The 23,673-nt window shown below is 39.1% G+C and overlaps 1 protein-coding gene across 1 annotated transcript in view; it reads left to right on the top strand.

The window, feature by feature from the left end:
* Positions 1-15,118, top strand: part of LOC103353958 (netrin-G1-like) — a 54,912-nt gene extending 39,794 nt beyond the window's left edge. Inside the window, exons 3-6 of the mRNA XM_008277165.1 lie at positions 4,172-4,344; positions 6,942-6,968; positions 8,117-8,161; positions 14,880-15,118. Coding sequence (XP_008275387.1) covers positions 4,172-4,344; positions 6,942-6,968; positions 8,117-8,161; positions 14,880-15,118 — 484 coding nt within the window. The remainder of the gene's footprint in view (positions 1-4,171; positions 4,345-6,941; positions 6,969-8,116; positions 8,162-14,879) is intronic.
* The last annotated feature ends 8,555 nt before the right edge of the window (positions 15,119-23,673 follow it).

A 23,673-nucleotide genomic window follows, 5' to 3' on the forward strand; every position in this document is an offset into this window, starting at 1 on the left:
GTATCTCTATTATGTTGTTTGCCAGATATAAAGGAGGCATAAATCAGACATACATCAAAAGGTTGTTGTTGATTTTATCTTTTTTTAAAATCCAGTTTTCAGTTTTTTGGTATTGTATTGGTGCCTGGACACGTATTGCAGATGAATATTTCAAAATCTGAACAAAAAAATATGTATAGCCATATGACTTGATAGCTGTAGAGTTTCGTTATATGGAGTAATAGGTAATTTAGATGGACTGACACTTTAATAAGGTCCAGTAGTAACTCCCACTAACCCATTTTATCTGTAACATAACACCATTCATTTCATTGTCTCTAACAGCACATTTTTACCCCTGCTGTAGCTGAAGGAGCGTGGCTTAAAGGAGGGACAGAGAGGCTAGATGATCCCTCGTTCCTCCTCAGGGAGGGTCACTTGTTTGGATAATGGATAATACCAATTGCTGTTGAGCTGTACATGGAATAAAAGGTCATTATAACTTTATGAAATATGTCTTTGTAATGGTTGTTGGTTCAAAAGGCTGGACATGCAGGGGATCGCTTCTCTCTTGTGACCAAAACCGGTTACAGAAAAACTCTCCTATTTCAATATGACAATGCCAGCGGCAAAAGCATCGCATCCCAAAGCTCCCCCGAGTCCACATCCTCTACTCTATCAGCCTGCAAGCTGCACCGGTTGAGCCTGATGATCCAGATTTTGCTGGTTTTTAATTAAGAGGAAGGTCAAATCTCATCGCTCTTGACTTCAGGGAGCGGCTGCTGTCTGCATGGCAGAAGAGCTACACCCAGTCATTAATTTTATGGAGCAGGGACTTTAATTGATTAAAAAGTTAAGGACTATGGGGAATGTGTGGTGAGAGGCACTACTATTTAGTTGCTGTGAATGTGGGCTTTATTCAGTCTCATCCATTATGGCTGTTAGGATTGTGATTCAGCATTTACCTGAAGAAAGATGAGTTGTTGTTTTTTTGTTTGTTTTACCACAGCATTCAGGTTGTTTGTGGCCTTGTGATTATCTACTTTTGTGCTGTCTTTATTGACTTTTACTTCCTTATTAACTTACTCATTACTGTTAAATTTATCTAACTGTGAATGACAGTTTCTGGACGATAACAGAAGGTTTGAATTCATTTTATGGACCTTGTTTGTGGAAACCTTTGATCCTAATGTAGCAATTTTAAAATGCATAGACAGTAGTGAGTCTTTTATTTTTTTTATTTTAACAGTTTTTATTGAGTTTTCCATTAACTTCACTGCAATACATTTTGTTTGCAGCACACATTGCTGAAAGGAAAATACAAAAACATTCAGCAGCCGCCGCAGTATTTAAGGCTGCCATTCCCCTCCCATGCCCACCTCATGCCACCCCACCCAAGCCCTCTCTTCAACCCCAAGGCCCTGATTTTACGTCCGTGATTGTACTATGTGTGGTCAACCTAAGACTGCAAAAATGGCAGACGTACATATGTCGTGATGAGTCATTTAAATTATTATTTTTTTTATATTAAACATATAATTAAGAAGAAAAAGAAGGAGAAGCAAGCCAAAGCACTAGTAAATAAAAAAATAAAAAAAATAATAAGGAGTAGTGAGCCTTTTATAAACAGATTCTGACTTTTTGGAAAAGTATTAATTATTTTGTGGGGGCGGCGTGGAGGAGCAGTGGTTAGCACTGCTGCATCACTGCTAGAAGGTTCCTGGTATGAACCTACTGGTCCACTGAGGTCTCTCTGTGTGGAGTTTGCGTGATCTTCCTGTGCCAGGATGAGTCCTCTGGCTGCTCTGGCTTCCCCCCACAGTCCAAAGACATGAATGGAAGGTTAACTGGTGATTGTAATGGGTGTAAGCATTCATGATTGTCTGTCTCTACATGTCAGTCCTTCGATGGACTGGTGACCTATCCAGGGTGTACCTCTTGTCCAACATCAGCAGTGACCCTCTCAAAGTAGATATATGGATGTCTAACCCCGTTGCCTCTAAAAATGTTGACTTTCTACTGAAACTTAACTTTTTTGCCATTTGGCAACAATCTATAAACTCCCCTATGTGACCTGTACAAGCTGTGTACACAATATTTAAAGGTGCAGTATGTGATTCAAATTTTTGTCAAATTCAGCAAATACAGTTCACTCGCTGTCTGGACTGTGTGTGTGTGTGTATGTTAAAAAATAAATAAAAATCTGATGTTCACACACATCCCTGGCACTGTAAATGGGAAACACACAAACTATTCTACACAACACTCTTTTAGTATGTGCTGTCCACACTTGCACTCATGCATGTCCATTCTAATGAACAGGACGGTGGGAAAAGAAGGCAAACTATAAAAATATACCAAGCAAATATTAAATATTAACAGATTTTCTCCAGAATCACAGAGTCCTCCTTTAAATGATGATAACACTTTTAAAACACTGTTGCATGGCTGTACACAAGACGCTTTTATTTGTTCATTAAATGCATTAATGAACAATTATTAGCATGTCTAATTACTCATGTAAAAACAGTTAATAAAGGATTAATAACACATAACATAGTTTGTTAATTTGTTAGTACCTTTCAACACTATTATAAACAGTTAAAACCTCATGGTCATGGTCAATTACTTAAAGCTTTATAACACATTGTGAAATTGTATGTCTTGCTACTCATAAATTTGGTCTTGTGTCTAATCTTAAAATATGAAAGATTTGTACATACATAATATAGTGTAGTTGTACATAATAAGGTAATAGAAATGTTTATTAAGCAAGCTGTTATAAGAATTTTTAGAAGGTTGTATTTATGAAGAATTCAGGCTTGTTGTAATTTGTTCTAAACACCCAGTAATTGTGTGAATGGTACATTGAAATGTAAAATAGTGGGGTAAAGAACAATGTTAGCAAACAGCCACTTCACCTTAGCCCTTATTCACTGACTTCCTACTGCTGCTTATCAGTGATACAGAATGGGGTATAGTTTCCCTTGTTTCCCGCAGTTATCTATCAATAATGTGAGATGTCACAGTAAGGCCAGGAAGTCAATTAGAATGGATGTATTTCTGACTGCCGCTGTCATTTCTCTGTCTCATGTTCGCTGGCAATTGTAGACAACAGATACCCAGCTTCTTGGTCTCAAATGGGGAAAATCTTACCTTGGCAGCCTTTCGTAAAAACAAACACAGGCATGATGTGAAACCATGAGCTGCCCAAAGCTCTGGGGACGTCTCCAGTGTCACGTTTATTCGATGGTCTCCTTCCCAACTGTTTCTTTATCGTTCAACCCCCACCTCGCAAGAAGCTGAGGTCACTAGTTGTAATCTTTACACTCTTAGGAGTAAAATCCAATACGAAGAATTATATTTGGATTACAAGTGGAATATGAAACGGCACTATCTCATGTGACAACAAACACAGCCTGTTCTGCCTCTGAAAGAGCTCTTTTGCCGGGAGTAAACACAGCTCTCTCTGAATTGAGAAACGCTAAGGAGTCTGTGTAATTTACTCTCTGCTCATTCAGTTTGTTAGATTCACACAAGAGAAACAAACTGCAACAAACTTGTTTTTTTTTTTTTTTTGAACTGAAGTCTGGAAGCACGCTTGTTCCATGTGGTCAGAAGGGGGGGTGGATTTGGGTGTTTAAAGACGTCAGGGCTTCTCTCTTCTCCTGTCAAGAGCATCTGTCAGCACTGCCACAATTCGGTCTAATAAACCAGCTCCGCCAACTGGTACGGTTTCCTGCCTGAAGGCTCCCTTGCCAAACAACACAGTAACTTTGAAGACCGAGAAAAAAGAGAATTCTCAGGCTACGCAGCTTCTCTTTATTCTATCATCTCTCTATCAGATCGCTATTTTGTGCTCAATTAGTGAATCTTACAGAGTGCTTTTCATTTAGCTCCCGGAGTTGCAAAAGTGACCTTATTCGCATCGCTGTTCTCTCCACAGGGGAAGCAACAAATGAGGCCTTGTTTTTTTTTTAAAGGAGAGCATAATGAAGCTTTGTGGAGGCACGATCCAAGTTAGATAACCCACCAGGATTTCAATTTACCCCTGTCAAAAATTTTGAAAGGCACGAATAAACGTTGCCACAAGGGCAGACTTTGTGTATTCCCCCCAGAAGGTATTGATTCAATGGGTGCAGAATGATGCCTATTCATGTCTCTGTCTTTTGTTGTTATCCTTTTGTCTCAGGTGCAAGTGCAACCTGCATGCCAACAGCTGTGTGTTTGACAAGGGGAAGCTTGGCTGTGAGTGTGAACACAACACCACAGGGCCAGACTGCAGCCGCTGTAAGAGACACTACCACGGAAGGGCCTGGAGTGTGGGCTCCTATCTCCCTATACCCAAAGGAACTGCAAATATATGTAAGTATGGAACTATTTTTAAAGTTCTGTAGATGAGAACTGCCCATGCAGCTAATTTACAAGTGATACTGCTGGCTGACAACACACCATTTCCAGTCTTGTTATTAAATTAATGTGAATAGCACTCCTACTGATTCTTTAACAATGAATTTGGTATCGCTACCTCAACTCCGTGACAAGTGTGAACATGGTATCTCTGAGGCAGAAGGTGATCTTTTGCATTATCCCCATTATAATCTTGGACGGGAGTTGAGTCACATTTATCAAATCCCATGCCTGAGGCGGGGGGCTCATTGCTTCAATAAATCTAATACAGCCACGCAGGGATGTGGTGGTAGACGGCCAGGCGAGGCCAGATGGTGGAAGATCTAGCCCTCTGGTCCTCCATTCGCACTGATTCAGCCTTGCAATCAGAAACACTCATGGTAGCAGTCTGCTGGGATTGACAGCAGGTTTTTCAGATGCTCAGTTTGATTGTCTGACTTGATTTCTCAGATGTGGTGCTGTGATTAGATTTGTACAGAGATATGATATTGCTATTGATCCACTGTTTTTGTGTTAGTAAATTTGTGCGGTGACACTGCTTTTTCGTGCTGCTCTTAGGGCTATTTGTTGTTGATGAACTGGAAGGTTGCCCAGTTGTTTGTATGAATATGTGTTTTATGAGTTCGCTGTTGTGTATGCATGTAGTGTGTGCACAAAGCTGTGTGCGCATGCAGCACATTTAATTGTGTGTAGGAGTCTGTTTGTGGAAATGTGTGTGAACTCTAAGGAGATATAGCTGGATTTACCCTTCCACCTCTTCTGTGTTATGAGTCTCCCTGCAATGTGGTGCTCACTGTCAGATTGACAGGGCGTTATTAAAAAATCCAACACTTGGCCGCATCTGCACTGAACTGATGAAACCAAGGTCTAGCCATATCAAAAGCAATATTAGCACTTGTTTGGCAGTGGCATAAAATGCAATAATGTTGCACATGGAAGTGACGTAAGAATATTGGTCCCCCAGGTGTTGAATGAACACACTTTTGTCTTGAATTATTCTGATTTCTCTCATAAGTAAAGCTTGGGCCCCATAACATGCCTTTATCCATTATGTGAAGCTCATATTTTCCATGCAGATATTAAACATACAGCCCTTGTATTAAGATAAATTTGCTGAACGTGCAAAATGTAATTATGGTTTAATAGCGTTCATCTGTCATCAAGTCTTCCTCTTTAATCATGGAAGTCATTAATCTCACAGGTAAGAACAGGGTAGGGTCTATTACAAATTCTAATCCTCGTATATGCAGATATATGGACATATGTGACCCTTCATCTAATAAATTGGAGCCCAAACTGGAGCCCTGTGTTGCTATGGGCCATAGCTGCCAGCAACAGGGTGACTAAGAGTGATTCAAATCCAAGATTTTCTGTAAAAATGGAGGAGAAATATCCATAGGTTGCCAGCAGAAGAGGAATCACTTTGAGAATTATGTTGACAGTCCACTTTGCAGGGAATGTCAACTCATCTTGTGTTCCCAAGCAGGTTCAGAGGTTAAGAGGGGTTGCGGCTGTGAGTTTGATCAGACTGTGGAATGTGTTTTGGCTTCGAAGGGCAATATTGTTTGGCCCCCATTTCTCAAACAGAACAACTATTGGTTAGAGCAGCCTGTTCGCTCTCTTGCAAATTAGAGCTTAAAATCGGTGCTTTTCCTGCTGCTGCAGTGTTGTGCTTTTGCCAGCAGCTGTTGTGACAGCCCAGAACGGGTAATGGAGTGATGAATAGGGTGCAAACAATATGAAAATCTCAGTGAAATATAACCACAGAAGACAAAGTGATAAACCATATGAAAAGGATTGTAGGATAGAATTTGCTTAGTGGTGACATTAACATCACACAGAGATGGTGAATCCGCAGCCTCACTCTGATAACATATGGTTCAGACAGCAGCTGCAGAATTGCCAAAGGCTCACAGACAAGCCTGAGTCAGTGATTGGAGATGTGTGGTTTCTGTTTTCTTTTAGTAATCTTTTATAAATTTAGCATTAGGTGAGATATCGTGTGGTGCAATAACAGGGGTGTCAGAATAAAAAGAATTTGTTATGAAGATTATTTGATTGCCTTAGTTTTCTACATATTGAAATACCACTAACCTGAATGTCAGAAACAATTCCAACAAACATATATTTTGCAGATATTCTTTGACTGAGCGATTCTTGATTGATTCTTGATTCTTGATTTAAACATGGTACAGAAAATGACTGAACATGAGCAGAGCCGATAGGAAAAACAAATTATTTATTCCAAACACAAATGAAAATGCTGGCAAAAACGCATTGTCCACATTTATAGTTTTAAATCTGTTGACATTTTGTCACTGGCAGACCTGTTATTATCATCAGACGAAGGCGGATGTTGGACCATGCAGTGGTCGGGTTCTCTGCAGAGTCATAGCTCTTGCTAATCAGTGGACGCAGTGCAAACCAACTGGAGAAATGTTGGTGGGCTTTTACAAGACAAACAACAACATCAAATGGTTTCTTTTATTTCAAGTGTGAAACAAAATGAGTCCACACTTTAATGAAACATTCTTTCTTTGCCTATTCCACAGGTATTCCCAGTAATCATGGACCAGTGCGTAAGTCAATAAAGCTTTCTAACTGGCATGCTGAGTAATGGTTTCCTCTATCAGTCATGACTAACTCTTGTTTGACTGATGAGGTTTGTACCAGAAATTGTGCTGTACGTTGCCATTACCATTTTTTTTTCCTTTTTTTCTTTAAATCCATTTCAACAAGGCTTTCATATAGAACTGCATCCTAGCATCCTACTTCTATGCAGGGAAGTGAACCAATGCATGGTGATGTGGAAACTTTATTTTTTCTCCAATGCATTTCTGAAAGTGACAAATGTTCCAAAAAATTATTGAAATCAAATAAGCTGTATGTGAAAGAAGTTCAATTTTTCTCATGTATAAAATTTAAAGGACTGTATCACATTTTTCATGTTTTAGTGAATTTACTAAGAACCATTCATACTTCACATTCCTGTTAGCATACCATGCTGCCCTGTTTCATAGCTTGGAAATGTTGTTTTTTTCTGCCTTTTCTGCAAAAAAGAAAAAAAACTATGGAAAAGAATGTTCACTGATCACCACAAGGCATTTAATCAAAGAGCTGTTAACAATGAATCTTTAAAAACTGGGTATTGAATTAAACTGTAAGCAGAAAAAACTATTAAAACTCTGCAGCATGGTCAGAAATATTAATTGTAACTGTGCTCAAACTTGCAAGAACACTATTGTTGACTTGTTGAGCATTTATTGTGACTTTCTAATCCATAGAGGGAGTCCTGCATGTTTGGGCAGCGTATTGGCACAACACAGAGTGATTTCTTATTTCCGCACAACAGAAATTTGCCCTAAGCCAAAGAAAAGAACCATCTTTTACGAAGGCGTGGTTCCAGCCATGCATCCCCACGCATGTTAATGCCAGAAAGTGACTCAACATACTGGATAACAAAAGCAGCTGCCATGCATAAACATCTCTGCATTTCCCTTATAGAAAATTCTTTTAAATTGCATGCACCCTGTTTTACATTAGCCCATTTACTATTCTAAATGTATGGCAGAAACTTTCCGATAATTCTGAGATAAATCAGGTCAGATAAAAGTCGTTACTGAAAAAGACGAGGATCTATGCATGCTGTCCATGTGCTTTAGCTACATTACAGCATGAATTATATGACAACCCAGTGTAATATATAACCTTTCCCATTTTTACACAGATCGAGCAAATGCTTCATCTCTTGGTGTTGCAAATCGTAACCAAGGTAGGCTTATAGGCTTTGTAACTTCAGCATGACATTAACAACACAAGGAAAAAACTGACTGCTTATTGATTGGCCATTTGAGAAAAAAAAAAAAGTGTACTGCAGAATATGCAAATTGCAGAATGCAGTAGGTTGTTTTCCCAAAGCCCAGATGCTTTCATCCTGCATGCACACAATCACACGCTGGTCCTTACAAGGCAGACCTTTTGTTGTGAGAACACTGTAGGGAATGGACCACATGCCTCATGATCACCTAGCCTCCTAACCTCTTTGATCATGCCCTCTTTTTAATTACCCAGAATGCTCTCTGGGGGCGCACCCTTTCTGCCATATTCACAAGACATAAAACAAAAAAAACAAAACAAAAAAAAAAGGTGGGGGGGAGAGGAGAAGGAGAGGGAAGGAGAGAAGAGGCTCCAGGGGGGGTTTATGTAGATTGATCTCCAGCTATCTCCAGCTAATCCTCAGGCCCAGATATCCTGTGTAGTGAGTGTTAAGTCACATCTGCACCACTGCTCTCACAGCCAGGAGAGAAAAAAAAAATTAAAAGAAGACTTTGAGGATTTCCACAATCAAGGGAGGGTGATTTCCTCACTTTTTCTGGACTCAAAGCTGAGGATGAAAGGCACCTACAAAATGTAATTCAGTATTTCCTGCAGTCCACAGGGGAAAAAAACAACAATGCTAGTCACTAGTCAATTACAACTAATTCCAGTTTTCTGGTTTAATCGCTGTCATTTCCATATAAAGAGTCAGAACACACAAAACAGAACATGTCTAAGACAGCTTTTCATGTAGCTGTACATCTTTTTTCTGTATTAGGTGAGTTGTTTGAAACACCCAGGATGTTTTCATTTGGAAAACATTTCATGCCAAACATTGAACTACACCTAAATGATTTTTTATTATCAATTAATTTAAGGATTGAAATAATTAGTTGGGTTGGCGATCTGTCCAGGGTGAACCCTGCCATTTCACCCCTCTGACCCTCCACAGGACACAGCGGGTAAGGCCAATGGACAAATGAATACATTAACCCTAACATCTCAGTGTACTCAGTACAATGTCAAAATAGTCAAAGGTGACATCGTTAAAACACTTGTTTGATCTAAGCATCGAAATATAATTATGTTAATCAGAGCAAAATATTTCTGAACTCAAAGCAGAAAATATTTTAAGTCTTTAAATTGAGAAATGATCTGTCTATTTCTGTTGATTGACCACAAATCATTCACTTTATTTTTAGAAACATGACCCATTTCTATCAGACTAAAATCTCAACCTGGACAGACCTAGATTTATGTTGTAAACCAGCATGAACTTAATATTGCATATACTGTAGGTGTTTTAAAATTATAATCAAAGCCCAAGAATTTTTTTTTTTTTAATGACAGATCTGCACAGGAATAGTTAAAACAGGTGAAATATACTTATTTGCTGCCTTGCTTAACCAATTGCTAATTAGTAATTAACACTGTAGCCTTTGCTTGACAAAAAGCGGCTTGGAAGCAGCAAAGCAAATGGAGAAGAAAGCCATGATGACCTGCATGTAAAACTGTAAAAGCACAACAGATTAAACAGTCTTCAACATGTTTATTATTAAGCTTACTACGTAATCTTTTTTTTGTTGTTGTTTTTTTTTTTTGGTCTTTTTCTTTGTTCTAATCTAAACTAACACACTGTTGGCTGTATACACATTTAGAACACAGATATGAAGGAAGTATCAGGCCGCCAAAAAATAAATAAACACATTTCCTAAATTTTTAAACCAGTTTTTGAAAGCAATTTTCAAATCTTCTCATTCTGGCATGACAAGCTTTAACTGTTGCAGTGCCTTTAGTAAAAGAACAATCAGAAACTTTCTGTCTTCAGATGTAATGTTGTATTCCCGCTACTGTCAAGTGCTACGACACAAATGCCACATTATATTGAATTTTAGAGCCTAAAATTACTGACTAATGATGAAGCCTTCATGTTAATATGATAACGGGAGGCATGGCTGAACACAAGTGTCAGCTTACACTGACACCATGGCAAAAGATATTGATCCAGTGTAATTGAAGCAGTGCTATTCTGTCTCCGAGCATATAATTAGCAGATCCTGTATCTGAAAACTGTCTCCAGTTATAGTTAATTGCACTGACGGTCTGTAGTCATACAGCCCTTTAAAAAATATTAAAAGTGTCACCATGAACGTGGTTTATTTGTTTTGTTTTGTTTTATATGCAATTAAATGGAACCTCTGCTGTCTCTGTAGGGTCTAATACTATAACTCTCTTTCAGGCTGTATGAACAAAACTCAATTTATGTATTATCAGATTTGATGATATGAACCGATGTATTTAACACGGTTGGCTTTTCAATAGAACTTCCTCCACATAAGATCTAGATCTTCCACAAAAAGAGTGACAGGAGCTATGATCCAGGACATCGATTTGTGACTTTCAACTTGTTATCATGCTGTGATTTTCTGTATCTCAGAGACTTCAGTCACAGAGTGTCTGAGGACATCAAGTGTTCACTGAGATGAGAGGATTAGAGAACTGCCCGAGTATGTTTAGGACACAAACAGACTGCCACGTCCTCTAAAAAGTCACAAAAGAGGGAAGAATCTGTTTAGAATTTAAGTATCGTAGGACATTAAATGTGTCCTAGTTGGCACAATAATTTTTGTCTTGTTGTATGTTACTGAGTATCGTACAGTGCAACGCCAAATTCCATTTAAAAAATAAAAAATAAAAAAATCCTCAATTGCATCATGCCTCCAGTGACACAAACAGCAATGTGAAATGTAATTCAGCTGCTTGTCCTTCCCTTCCCTGTTGTGGTGTTGCTGTGGTGAATTTTCTCCATGTTCCTTCATGCAACACCAGGACCCAAGGACAGAGCTGTCATAACAGTTATACTGCTAAAATGTCACACATCTTGCAGAAGTGTTAGGTGCACATATGTGCACATAAGAGAGAGTACGCTGCTCCTCACTTGCTGCCAGCACAAGTCCAAGACTGAATGATGTCACACAGTGCAAATATGTGGATCTCAGTATATGAATAAAGCTGCACAGAGAAATCCTTTTAAAAAAGATCCATGCATCCATCCATTATCTATACACGCTTAATCCTCACGAGGGTCGCGGGGGGCTGGAGCCTATCCCAGCTGACTGAGGGTGAAGGCAGGGGACATCCTGGACAGGTCGCCAGTCTATCACAGGGCTACACTTAGAGACAGACAACCAAGCACACTCACATTCACACCTACGGACAATTTAGAATCACCAATTAACCTCAACATGTTTTTGGACTGTGTGGGAGGAAGGCAGAGAACCTGGAGAGAACCCACACTGCGCAGGGAGAACATGCAAACTCCACGCAGAAAGATTCCGATGCCCCCACCGGCACACGAACCGGCAACCTTCTTGCTGTGAGGCAATAGTGCTAGCCAACTGCGTCACCTTGCAGCCCCTTTTAAAAAGATGATATTGTATTTGATCGTGCATTATTAAAGGGCTACTTTATACACCAGCGTACTCATCCCAATGTGTAATATACAGCTGGTGAAGGCATTTATATAATGTCTTCTTCTGATCTGGAGGGAGTTTTCCAAAGTCTGAAAAAGTAACCCTCTAATGATGTTATTTCAACTCTGGCTTGGTTACTACAGTTTTAAAGCAGAGAGCCCGGTTCTGACCGGAGGCATGGAGTTTGAAAACATAGCTGTTTAACAGGCAAGAAGTGTCCAATGGAATACAGTGTTAAGTTGCACTATGGGAAATGAAAATTTAAATGTAGGATAGAGTGGAATAAAAGTCAGGATATCTCAGGCTTTGCTGCTTCACTGTGGAGGATTCTTGAAAGTCATATATAACTTGTGTTTCCATATTCATTTTTAAATCACATTTACATTTAAATGAAAATATAATATCAAATAAATTAGTCATATTATTCATTTCTAAGCAGGCATAAAGCATCACATTTTAAACCATACAATGTAAAATCCAAAATACAGCACAAATATCTTGCACTGTGCTGTGTTAAACAGACAAAACATCATCTTATGTATAAAAGAGGACAACTAAAGATGTCAACTGACAAACCTTTTGCACATACTCAGTCACTAAGTGATGCAGGCCGTCTGATTTATTTTAGACAGTATTTTGTCATGACAGCTCACCATGTGGCTCCACAGAAACATCACAGGCTTAAGGCTCTGCATCAGCAACTAATTGGGCTACTGATGCTTTTAGAAAGACAGTGGTCCTGAGGGTCTGCTGGGGGACACAGATTATCCTTTAGCCACAGGCAACAATGTTAATGTGTGGACAAGACAACTGAGACCCAGTCGATCCCATGGAAGTGTTTTCCAAAACACACAGAGCAGGTGTTTTGCATTAGCTGTAAAAATGGGGAAAAAGCTGATTAGACATCACTGATTGGGATGTAGCCAGAAGGCCATTAACGTTTGAACCCAGTGAGGACAGGGAAGCCGCACTCCATAATTCAGGAGTCCATTTTCATGCATGCAAAGTCCAATTACAGACAGTTTTAAATTTGTAAGGTGGTAATATGTTTGGCGTTGAAAGCAGGCAGAATTCAGATCAGGCTTTGGTCTGATGGACCTTCACTAAGAAAATGTACTTATTTAGTCCAAGCTACTTGGACTTTACTTAGTGCTTAGTTTTTCTATTTGTTGTAACTTTATCCTTCTTCTCTGCTACATTTCAAATGATGTACTTTTAACTTAATTACAATAATGTGATACTTATAGTTACTAAATATATTCCACAGTTACATCTTTCATAGAAAATGTGTATAAACATAATATATAGTGTTTGGAAAACCGCAAAATGTTACTTTTTGTAGCAATGATAAAGGTATAGCACCATGTTGTTGTTAATGGTCTACATTATATGAGTACATAAAATGACAGGTTCATCCAGGTCATAAAAGGGAAGACATTCATTTTTAACAGAAGAAGAGAAGCTGATTTTAACAGAAAAGGCTGATGCTTAATAAATTCACGAATAATATCGCCATACTACTGCTAATCTCTTTCACAGCTCCAGTCATTATGAAAATTATCACAAATCTGGCACATCTGCACCATAATTCTTTTTCTTGTTCAGTATTGATTTGATCTTTATAGCGAACTTAATGTAAACAAACAGCTTATTCATGATTTGCATACGGATGTGTTTGGGGTTTGTTTGTGTGTTTTATTTCATTTTAAACATCGTGATACATTCATCGATAAATCAGTAGTTTGGTGGCAGAAAAAAGACGTAATCTATCTAAAACGTCAGGTTTTGGTGTCCGTCTCTGATTCAAAGAGTTCTGGCCAGACCCATTATTTTGTGCCAGTGTTCATCAACCATACAGAGAGAAATCTATCTATCTAATCTCACGCAACACAGATACAAGACCTCCTGCATTTTAAATAAGAAGTTTGACTGCTCTGGGGTAGCTGCTATGTTTGCCCATGTGAGGCTACAGTTATTGAAACTTCCATACACAAAACATTTAGACACAAGGCCATCATTGTTAATATCTGTTTTTCGGACTAGCAAAAGTAGAAGTGGGTCAGAGAAAATGAATCGACCAAAAGCGTTAGTTACAACACTTCATCACAAAGTTATTGAAAATCATATATACAAATAGTGAAAACAAAACCCTGTATCCACAGGTGGAATTTCCATTTAAAGCACATAACAGCAGTGGTGTCTGTGTGAAATGGGTAGGAATATTATTAAGTTAAATGCAATACCAATGCCTTCTTAATCAGTTTTGGCGTGAGCAATGATTATTTGTTGAGTTTATTCTGATGCATGAGCCACATTACTGAAAACCAAAAATGTGATTACTATTTATGCAGGGAGAGATATCCAATTACACTGAAATCTCTTGGCAAATATTACCTCTTCCAGGATTTCACCTCTGCCAGCAGAGAGGCTTCCTGGGATAATTGAGTTGTGAGTTTTTGTCTGGAAATGTGAATATTAGCTTATGTAGTCCTAATCAGTCGACATCAAAACAAAGAAATGTTTGATGGCCACCAAAACAATGCAGTTCTGATTATCGCAGCCATGTTCTCTGACAGTGTCGTAGTGCTTGTTGTAAGGTTAACTGCAGAGAAGAAAATAACAGCAATTGGTGAATTACCTGGAAATGCTTATTTGCATATCAAAGGTTGTTGTGGTGTCATGGAGCCAAGAATCCATCCCATGTCTTCTTGTCTGTCTGTTCTCCTGTCCACAGCACACAGGGGCTGTTTCACAATACTCTGGCAACCTTTGATTCACTAATCATTAATCATCAGTGCCATGGTTTGTTTGCTCTTTTGTTTTGCCAGGATTATTTGCTCTAATGTCCCTTTAGTGCTCCTAAAAATACCCATAAATCCATTAAATGTTTGTGTTGTTTTGTCATAAATAGTCATTCAGTTTAGGCATTTTCACACACTTTTGGCTGTGTTCCACTACTCATCTAATGTGTGCCCTGGCTTTCTGTCTCCTCTTCCTTTTGCACACTTTCTAAAGTCCTTGGCTTCGCCCTCTCTAATGTGTCAGCTGTGCTCTAAGGACACAGAGCGATGCAGACAGGACAGGAAGAGGCAGCTTGTGCCCTGTGAACCTGCCTGTTGATGTTCTCTGCCGGCCTATCACAGAGTGATCTATTAATCACGCCTTCCTGTCTCCCCTGCCCTTTCTGCTTTGTCTCTTCAGCTCGGGTGTGTGACAACGCAATGCTGCGGTGTCAGAACGGCGGCACATGCCACCACCATCAGCGGTGCCATTGTTCCCCCGGCTTCACAGGCGTCCTGTGCGAGAGAGCTCGCTGCCAGGGTCCCGGGCAGTGCGATGACCAATTGTCTGGACGGGCCTCTCTTCATCATCACCCCATAGGCTGCCAGCTTGCTCTTACCCTTGTAGTGCTCCCACTATTGATTGTTTCCCTTTGCTGAGAGACCTGAACCAAATCCTCAACCAAAACCCAAGACCGCAAATGTTGAGGCTGAACTCTCAACCGTATGGACATGAAGAACAAGAATTTGTGGACAATGTGCTCAGCATACAATATAAGCAACTTTTTTTGTATATCCAAGGCCACAGAGGTGGGTGACAGTGTTTGTAGTGCACCGGGTTGTGCACTGTTGTGTGTACAGAATGATAGAAGGCTTGGTGAAGACACTGCTCTCTTATAGCTTCACAAAGGAAACGGTTGGAGCCCTTGCTTTGTGAGTGGCTAATACTTCTTTGAAAGCAGACTGGGGACTCAGCTAGAGCTACCTACGTTTTGAGAACAAACTGTACAAACCTAGACACAGATTTCTAAGTATCATCTGAAGTTATTAAAAAATAATAGTGTGGACGGGAACATCTGAAAACATCTTGCCTCACTGCCTCCTTCCTTACTTGTTATCTTCCTCTCTCCTTCCCCTCCCCTTTTCCCTATACCTTTCCTCTTCCTGTGCTTTGGTGACCCTGGTGATTTTACTTTGCTGACGGGTGTCTGTTGTTTTGCCAAATGCTGCACATGTATCGTTATCAAGCCCCTTACAAGTACCAGTATAGTACTTTTTTTCTTTTTCAGAGGCTTTGTAGTCATGCTTGAGCTCACCTGTATGGGAAAAAAAAAAGTTGTAACATACTGTAACTGTATTTAATTTTGTATAAAACAGATATTTTCATGACTACGCAGATCAAAAAGATGTATTACTTGTTTTCTATTGCTGCTGAGCTGTCCTACAGTAGATGTGGACTATGAGTGTGTAAGGAGTTTGGTTGTATTATTTCTTTGCTTGTGTGGCACATGGTTCTCTTCGTCTGAGAGCTGCTGTCAAAACTATGTTTACATACACACTTACACAATACACTTCCACCAAAGCGGAAAAAGAAAAACATGTCTTTGTCTTGTTGTTGAATAGTAGTTATTTTATTAGGTAGTGACATGACATTTGAGACAAGATGTGTAGAGTGAAACAGTGTATTGTTTGTAGATTCATACAAGCCAATGACAATAGCTGAATGTCATTTTAAAGGATTTTTTTTTAAACTATCGATGCCAATCATTGACCATTTCACTGAAACAGCAGTTGCTGATGATAATATATCAGTCAACAAATAACTGGTTCTATACAGTTGTATTTTTTTTTTAATTTGTTTTTTACTGTGCTATATTACGTCCTTGTTGTGCTCATGAAACATGGGAGTATCAGAAGAATCTCAAGCCAAATCCCACTAACTTTATGTTTAATTTAACAAAAAGACTCAGAGAAAAGGAGATTGCACGACTGTCGCAGAGGTTGTCCTGTTCAAATCTGTAATCAGGTCTAATCCTTGAATCAAATGGGAAGAGGGGAAGGATTTCTGAGCTGGAACAGTTGAAAGCCCGGATCCTGCTGTGGGAGCCCCTACAAAAGCTGCACGTTCAGGAAATGAGCTTTAATTCACGGAGGGTCAATGAATAGAAATGAAGTCGCGTCCCACTGGGTGACATATTGAGCACTGAGACCAATTTCATTTGAGAGATTAATTTTACTCCTGAGGTTGTCATGAAACACCTAATTGTGCTGGAGTCTAATGTAAGTGCCTCTCATTAAATGACACTGTCTATGAAAAGAGGAGCAAATGCCTTTTGACTTTTGGAAACCAAGATAAGATATTAGAAAGAGGTTGATCAGCTGTGCGAAATAGCTAGAATGGGACGGGATTACATTTTTGGAAGAGAAAAACAAAAGCCAATGGTCAGCATAAATCTGATGGAGGAAACAAAACTATTTTATGACTGTCAAATAACTGCATTTAGAAAATAAATCAGCAACATCAGAGTTGGTGTGCCTTGGGGTGTATTCAGAGTATCCATACAGAGATGATGAGGTCTTTTTTACAGCCTTTCCACGACCAAAAATCCAAGAGCAAAACCATAAGGAATGAATGTTTTGTCTACCACCATCAGCTGCAAATGTTGGTATGTTCAACCTCCCACCAAACTAACAACAACAGGAACTGGCAAAGGCAAAGGAGCATTTAATGTTGTATTTAAAGCTCCATGGACAATAGCACATTCACTGTGTAGTATTTTCCAAATGTGTGGACGCCAGTGGATGCTGTCAGAGGTTGGGTCACACGAGTAGCTCTGTATTGGATTTAAGGAGGTTTTCACACCAGCAACTGCCGCCAATCCTGTTATCCAAGATAGCTTTAGATTTATCCGCAAGAAATTCACTCGAAAAGGGTTTTCCTTTGTTTCTGTTTTTTAATGTTTGAAGTGAAGCATTTGGTGAAATACAAACATGGCTACAATCTGACTTGCTTGTTCAGCTACGTAGCTAAGTATGTAAGCTGAGCTGCAAGAAAGGCTTTGGCTATCTTAAAATGAAAGTGTTTTCCTGACCATACAGTCCTATGTTGCCATACAAGAAAAATGCGTTTTCTTTTTTTTTTTTTTTGTCTTGTATTATCAGCTGGCGATGCTGATTTTTGCCTGGGACACGCAGCTTTAGCTTCAATTTTGTAGCACGATACATTCATGTTCAAAGACAGTAAATCACCTAAAAATTTCACATTTCAAACCCTTTTTCAAGAAAAAAAATCATAAGGTATTTATTAATGCAGTAGATAAGGTAAAGCTGAGTAAAACTTGACACTTGCTCTCAGTATAACCAGTCGAGAATATTCAACCTTTACACAACAGTTGGGGTGAGCATCACATTTATAGTGTAAATGTTATCAGAAGCTATCAAGTTGCTTTAGCTGATCATTTTAAATGGAAAACTAAATAAAAACGTTCACCAGGTGCCATCCTGCCAAAACAGAATGACTGTAACTATTGCAAAAGGTGCTGAGAGGAAGAGCTGATGCCATATTAGATTATTACCTACAGGGGTCAGTCTTATCTGATGGAGTCTGAAAGAAATATAAGCAATGGTCTGCACTTATATAACGCTTTTCTACCTTAACGGAGCTCAAAGCACTTTACAATGTTTTCTCATTCACACCCACATTCATACACCAGTGGTGACAGAGCTGCCATGCAAGGTGCTGCCTGCCATTGGGAGCAACTTTGGGTTCAGTGTCTTGCCCAAGAACTCTTAGACTGTGAAGGGGCAGGGGATCGAAACACCAACCTTGTGATCAGAGGACAACCACTTATTGGAGCCACAGCCGCCATCACTCCATAAGGACTGATGAATTTTCATATTAAGTGAATTAGCAGTCATTTTAGTATTGAAGACATTTGTACATTTTAGGATATGGACAGACACAGATGCCCAAAAGGATTCAAGAGGCTTCATTTGAACTTTCCAGCATCCAGTCATATGTCATAAAAGACAAACTCTTTTCAATTTTTAGTCAGTGCAAAACAGCAAAAAGCAACTTGGAGACAGCTTTGTAATATTTAGCAAACTTCACTAATCAACTCTGTTAGCGACAGACTTTCATATTATTGGCTAGAAAAAGACCCACTTGCTTTATAATTTTGATCTGCCCCAGTTGCTCTTTCAAGCAATACAGCAGCAACACCATATCTGTCCAGCATTGTATCACTTTCTGTGATTTAAAAGTTTTCTTCAAGGTTCCTCTCTCTGAACGAGCTCTGCAGAATGTGAAGTGGCACACTTGAGACTATTTGTGGTGACAGTTTAGGGAAAAGAAGTTTTAGAGCAGTGTTTAAGATCCATTGAGTGTGCGTGTGCGTGTGCGTGCGTGTGTGTGTGTGTGTGTGTGTGAAAGACAATTACCTTTATGACATGTTAGTGCAATAAAACTGGTGTTTTATGGTCCTTGCTCCTGGCTTTGGGCTGTATTTAGCTATTACCACAAAAAGTTTTAAGGTTAAATCCAAGTCTCTTGCACTTCAATGCAGATTATGACCCCAAAAGGTTGATGAACAACTGAATGGAGACCATTGCTCGGCCTCAAGAGCAGGTGCAACAGACTGGCAGCGTTGACATTCATAGGGAAAATGAGCACCATAATTCCTCTACATGGCTTGCCTAATGCTGCAGTATGGTAATGGGAATATTTAATGCAATTTTCTCTTTTCCTGCACTCGGCTTTAGAGCGAGAACAAATGAGGATGGCAACCACATGCACAATTTTACTGAATAAATGCATTAATACAATATTATTTTAATACTCCTTTAAACTTATATGTAGCAACAGTGAAACATTTTATGATTTTTGTTTTGATGATTTTTTTTGGTAAGACTTCATGAACGCAACACGAGGCTTCTTTTTCAGGGGTTAGAATCAGACCACAAAGGAAAGACCTGAGGATTCAGCTCACTAGTTATGTTCCCTACTGTTTCGTGTCACAGCAACGCCTTGTCCTTCCTCCTTTCACATCTGAGACTCAGGAGGGGGTATTAGGAGGACATTTTTAGACACGAGCAGTCCTTGTATGCTGCCACTGTCAGCACTGGTGGCACCAACAGAAAGTTACATAACATAAGACAAGGGGTATTGAGTATCTAGAAAAGAAGAGGCTCAGCAGCATGCCGGAGCACTCAGCTTATTAACCAATATCCATCTTAAGAAAACCCAACAGTGGAAATCAAAACACAAATTGGTCCTGTTAAGGGATAGAAAGGGAAATTTTTCTGTCTGTCAACATTGTAAATAGCACGAATGCTCTGTATTCATGACCGTATAAAATCCCCAGCTTCATTTATTTTCCAAACTATTTGAATATTAACAATCCTTATGCTAAAAAAATGGCACATTTCATGTTTTTTCCCCCAGTAGGTTTAAATCAGCAATTATGAGGAAAGTGCAGCTTCTATTGAGATGGTGTATTTAAGCAATGTTTCTATACATTTACAGCTTAGAATCCATAGACGTGAGAGGTTGCAGGTCCTTATACGTCTCACTCTGTAGCTCTCTGTTTGTGAGAATAAGTTGTCCTTGACCCTGTCACCAAGCGAGCTTCAGCTGCTGGTTCAACTGTCACTGTAACAAAGAAATGATACTATAAACTGATTCCATATGGAGAGCTACAGCTTCAATAAAGACCTTCTCTTTCTTTGAGCAGCAGTGCTATTCTCATAGAGTGAAAGCAGCCTGCTGCCTGGCGATGAAAGTTATTTTATTTATTTATTTGCTTGTCAGTTTGTTTGTTTGTTTAGAAAGTTTCTGTGAAATGCAAGACGGCATTTGAGGAAAAAGATACATCACCTCTTGCAAAATGTTTGTATGCATCAAATTAAAACACTTATTGAACAATACATAACGAAGACAGCTAGGAAAAGTTGGCTCTGGTTACTAGATTTTGAAATGCTGAATCTGATTTTAATTAAATGTCATGTGACTAGTCTAAACTGTTGGTAAGCTTGTTTATTTCAGTTGTTAATAATGGACTTTAAGAGATTCTTGTCTCACAACGTTCTGCAAATTCCAGTTTTAAGTAACAATTTAAAGAAGTTGACTGGAACGACAAATGAAAATTAGGCAGTAGAGATGAGCCTGGTCATCTTTCTGTTGATCACTGAGCACTGCCCATGGCAAATAGATGAATGAATAGAAGAATTAAATAAATCATTCATCTTTGTATCCAGCAAAGAAGGGTTAAATAAAAATGGATGGAGCAACACAAATAGACCGTAATAGCTTAATTTAAGTGACTCGATAGCTCTCCTTGAACCAAAGTTCAACACTGCAAAAATATTATGTAGATGGTCCCTGGGAGTGAATCCTTTGATTGCTGCAATTCTGTCAAAATGAAGTGATTTCGCTGCCAAAATCTCAAATGCTGATGCGAGCTGGCCTGACAGTGAATTTCAAACTCAACTCAAGTAACAAGTACATGAGCAAATCAGTTTCTTATTGCTTCCCTTCTGAACTTAGATTAAAAAAGTGTGGAAGTGGGTGGAAGTGCCACAGGGAGAAATCCCCTCACTGCTATAAAATAGTGTATCCACCTTTTAAAGTCATCAAAGCACATCTATCGTGTACACTTTTTTAAAAATAAAATAAAATAAAGAATAAATTGCTTCAAAAAAATTTAAAGACAAAAAATAAATAAATGGAAATGATGCTGCTTTTTTTTTTTGTTGACAAGAATTGTGATGAGCAGTGTTACTTTATTTGATGCGTATGCCTGGAGACCAGAAAAAAAGGATTGAGCACCCTGCATGAAACATGCACTTATGGAAAAGTCTATCTTGTATGCTTATATATGTGAACCCGTAGATGTACCCAGACACGCTGCTGTACAAACAGCTATAGGACCTTCCACCCTCTCCATCCTAATCAATTTTTCAGCTCCAGCTGTAGAAAGTATATTGACTGCATTTATGTGACAACATGTTAGGAATGGCACTTATGGAGAGGATGGAGCAGCATGCCATCTGTGGCTTTATCAAACTCCTATTCACATCCCTGACATTGCAAGGACAGCTGGTGGGTGGTTCACTGGGCTGGCACACAGAGCCAGAGTACACTAGAATCAATAGACAGAACAAAAAGGAAGTTAAGCTGCCTCTGCTGGAACATAATTGAAATACCTTTCTCCTATACTCTGAGCTAACAATGAACTAAAAACGAAGCAATTCTTCCACTCTGCTCCTATCTATTAGCCCTATAAAAGATGTGAATCACATTATTGTTTAAATCATATGGTATCAATTATCTATTTTATCTGAAACAATCCTTGTATTGCTACAGATTTCTACTGCAAAAACTGTTTGTAATTGAGTAATGTAGGTTTCACACAAGCCACACGACAATTTTGCAGTCAAAAAATGGAATAAAGAATATTTATTTGAATAGCCTAGGCAGCTTTAAGCAGGACCATTTTATTTTTTCAGAGCTAAGCAAAAGCTTTAAGAAAAGCTTTTTGCTTGCTTGTCACGACCACAAACCAATCTGATGTCCCCTCATTTCAATACAATCTGAGGCAGCAATCGGTTCTTTGGCTACAGATGGTAATCCTATTCAGTGTCACACATGATCACAGCTCTTGTCTATTTTTTTCAATGCCAAATCCAGCTCTTCTGGCCTTCAGGGCCACACCTAAATTGCAAATCAGCCCTGGCTAGGATTGGCACCGCCAGCCTGCAACACCCTGTTAAAGAAATTATTTATGTATCACACCAACACTGTCCATAAATAAAAGATACCATTCACAGTCTGTTCCAGAGCTCCTGGAGCTTGGAAGAAAACGTTTTTTCCTCATTTTTTTATGTGATGGGAGGAATGTAGTTTTGTGTTGGTCCCCGGGTTTCATCATAAACACCTCTGACTGGTAACAAAAAATCACATACCTGCAGAATGTGTCAAAGATTACCACCTGTTCCAAAGTACCTTGCACATTCTGCTACTGTGAGGGATAAACTGAGCTACAGTTATAAGCTGCATTGATAAAAATGAATACTGAGGTTGTTAAGCTGTGAGCATAGTTGTGAAAAGCATGCATACATTTTGCAAATGGAAGCATCAATGATTAATTACATTTTTGCATCAGGTGCAGTATTTGGTCTGCTGGAAGCTTCTTACAGTTCTAAAGTAGCGGGATTACTCAAATGCCAATAACCATTTTCTAACTCATTTAGTCATATCTAACTATGCGGATAGTTCTGGTGTTATTTGTTCTACGAGCTCCATGAAATGTCTACCTTCAGCCCGACACAGTGGATGCTCACAGCATTTATACCTGTAGCACAAACGTATTATACAGACAGAGGAATTGTAGGAGAATTGTAATGGACCACTTATTGAGATACACAGACTGATAGAAGGAATGTGATGCAGTTGCTGCTTTCTGAATAGTTGACATGCAAGAAAGCTTGGAAACAGGACAGCATTGAATCCTGACATACTCACTCACGTCACCTACATTGTTGGGATGTCTTTGGTGTGCAGGCTTATATGTGCAGATAACAAGGTGGGAGTGCAACATCAGGCCCAGATATGTGTTTGCACTTACACAATTCAAAAGGAAAATGTCTTTCCAGGAACAATGACATGCTCGTCTGGATAAGCCACAGACCCTAACGGCACTATGTCTTCAATAAAAACTACTCACCTAGGTTGGCAACAGAAATAGATTTCTCAATATCTTAAATTAAACCACAACTTTTTGGCTACCTCTGAGTTTTTGTGATTAAATATATTTTATTGGTGTTTTTTGTTGTTTTACTTTTGTTGTGATTTAAGCAACTAGCTCTTCAGTTTGTATTTTGCTATTAACAACTTAAACTGAACTATTTAAATTCTAAATAGTAATTGCTATCACTGCCAAACAATGTCTGTTGTAGTGCTGACTGTGGCACTAGTCAATCCAAGGACTGTTATCTTATGTACAGGAGGAAGGAAAAGCACAGGTGGTGGCGGTGGCACAAAATCCCAAAACAAATAGCATGTACAAAGAAGCAGTTAGAGAAGAAACAGACACACAGACAGATAGCGAGAGGGACAGACTGACAGGGAGATGAGGTGAGACAGTGGAGAGGGAGACAAGGGGCTCAAAAAAAAACAAAGGGAATCAAGTTACAGTGGGGAGAAATAAAGGAGGGAA

This window comes from Stegastes partitus, unplaced genomic scaffold, assembly GCF_000690725.1.
Source record: "Stegastes partitus isolate 25-593 unplaced genomic scaffold, Stegastes_partitus-1.0.2 Scaffold90, whole genome shotgun sequence".
NCBI classification, from domain to species: domain Eukaryota; kingdom Metazoa; phylum Chordata; class Actinopteri; family Pomacentridae; genus Stegastes; species Stegastes partitus.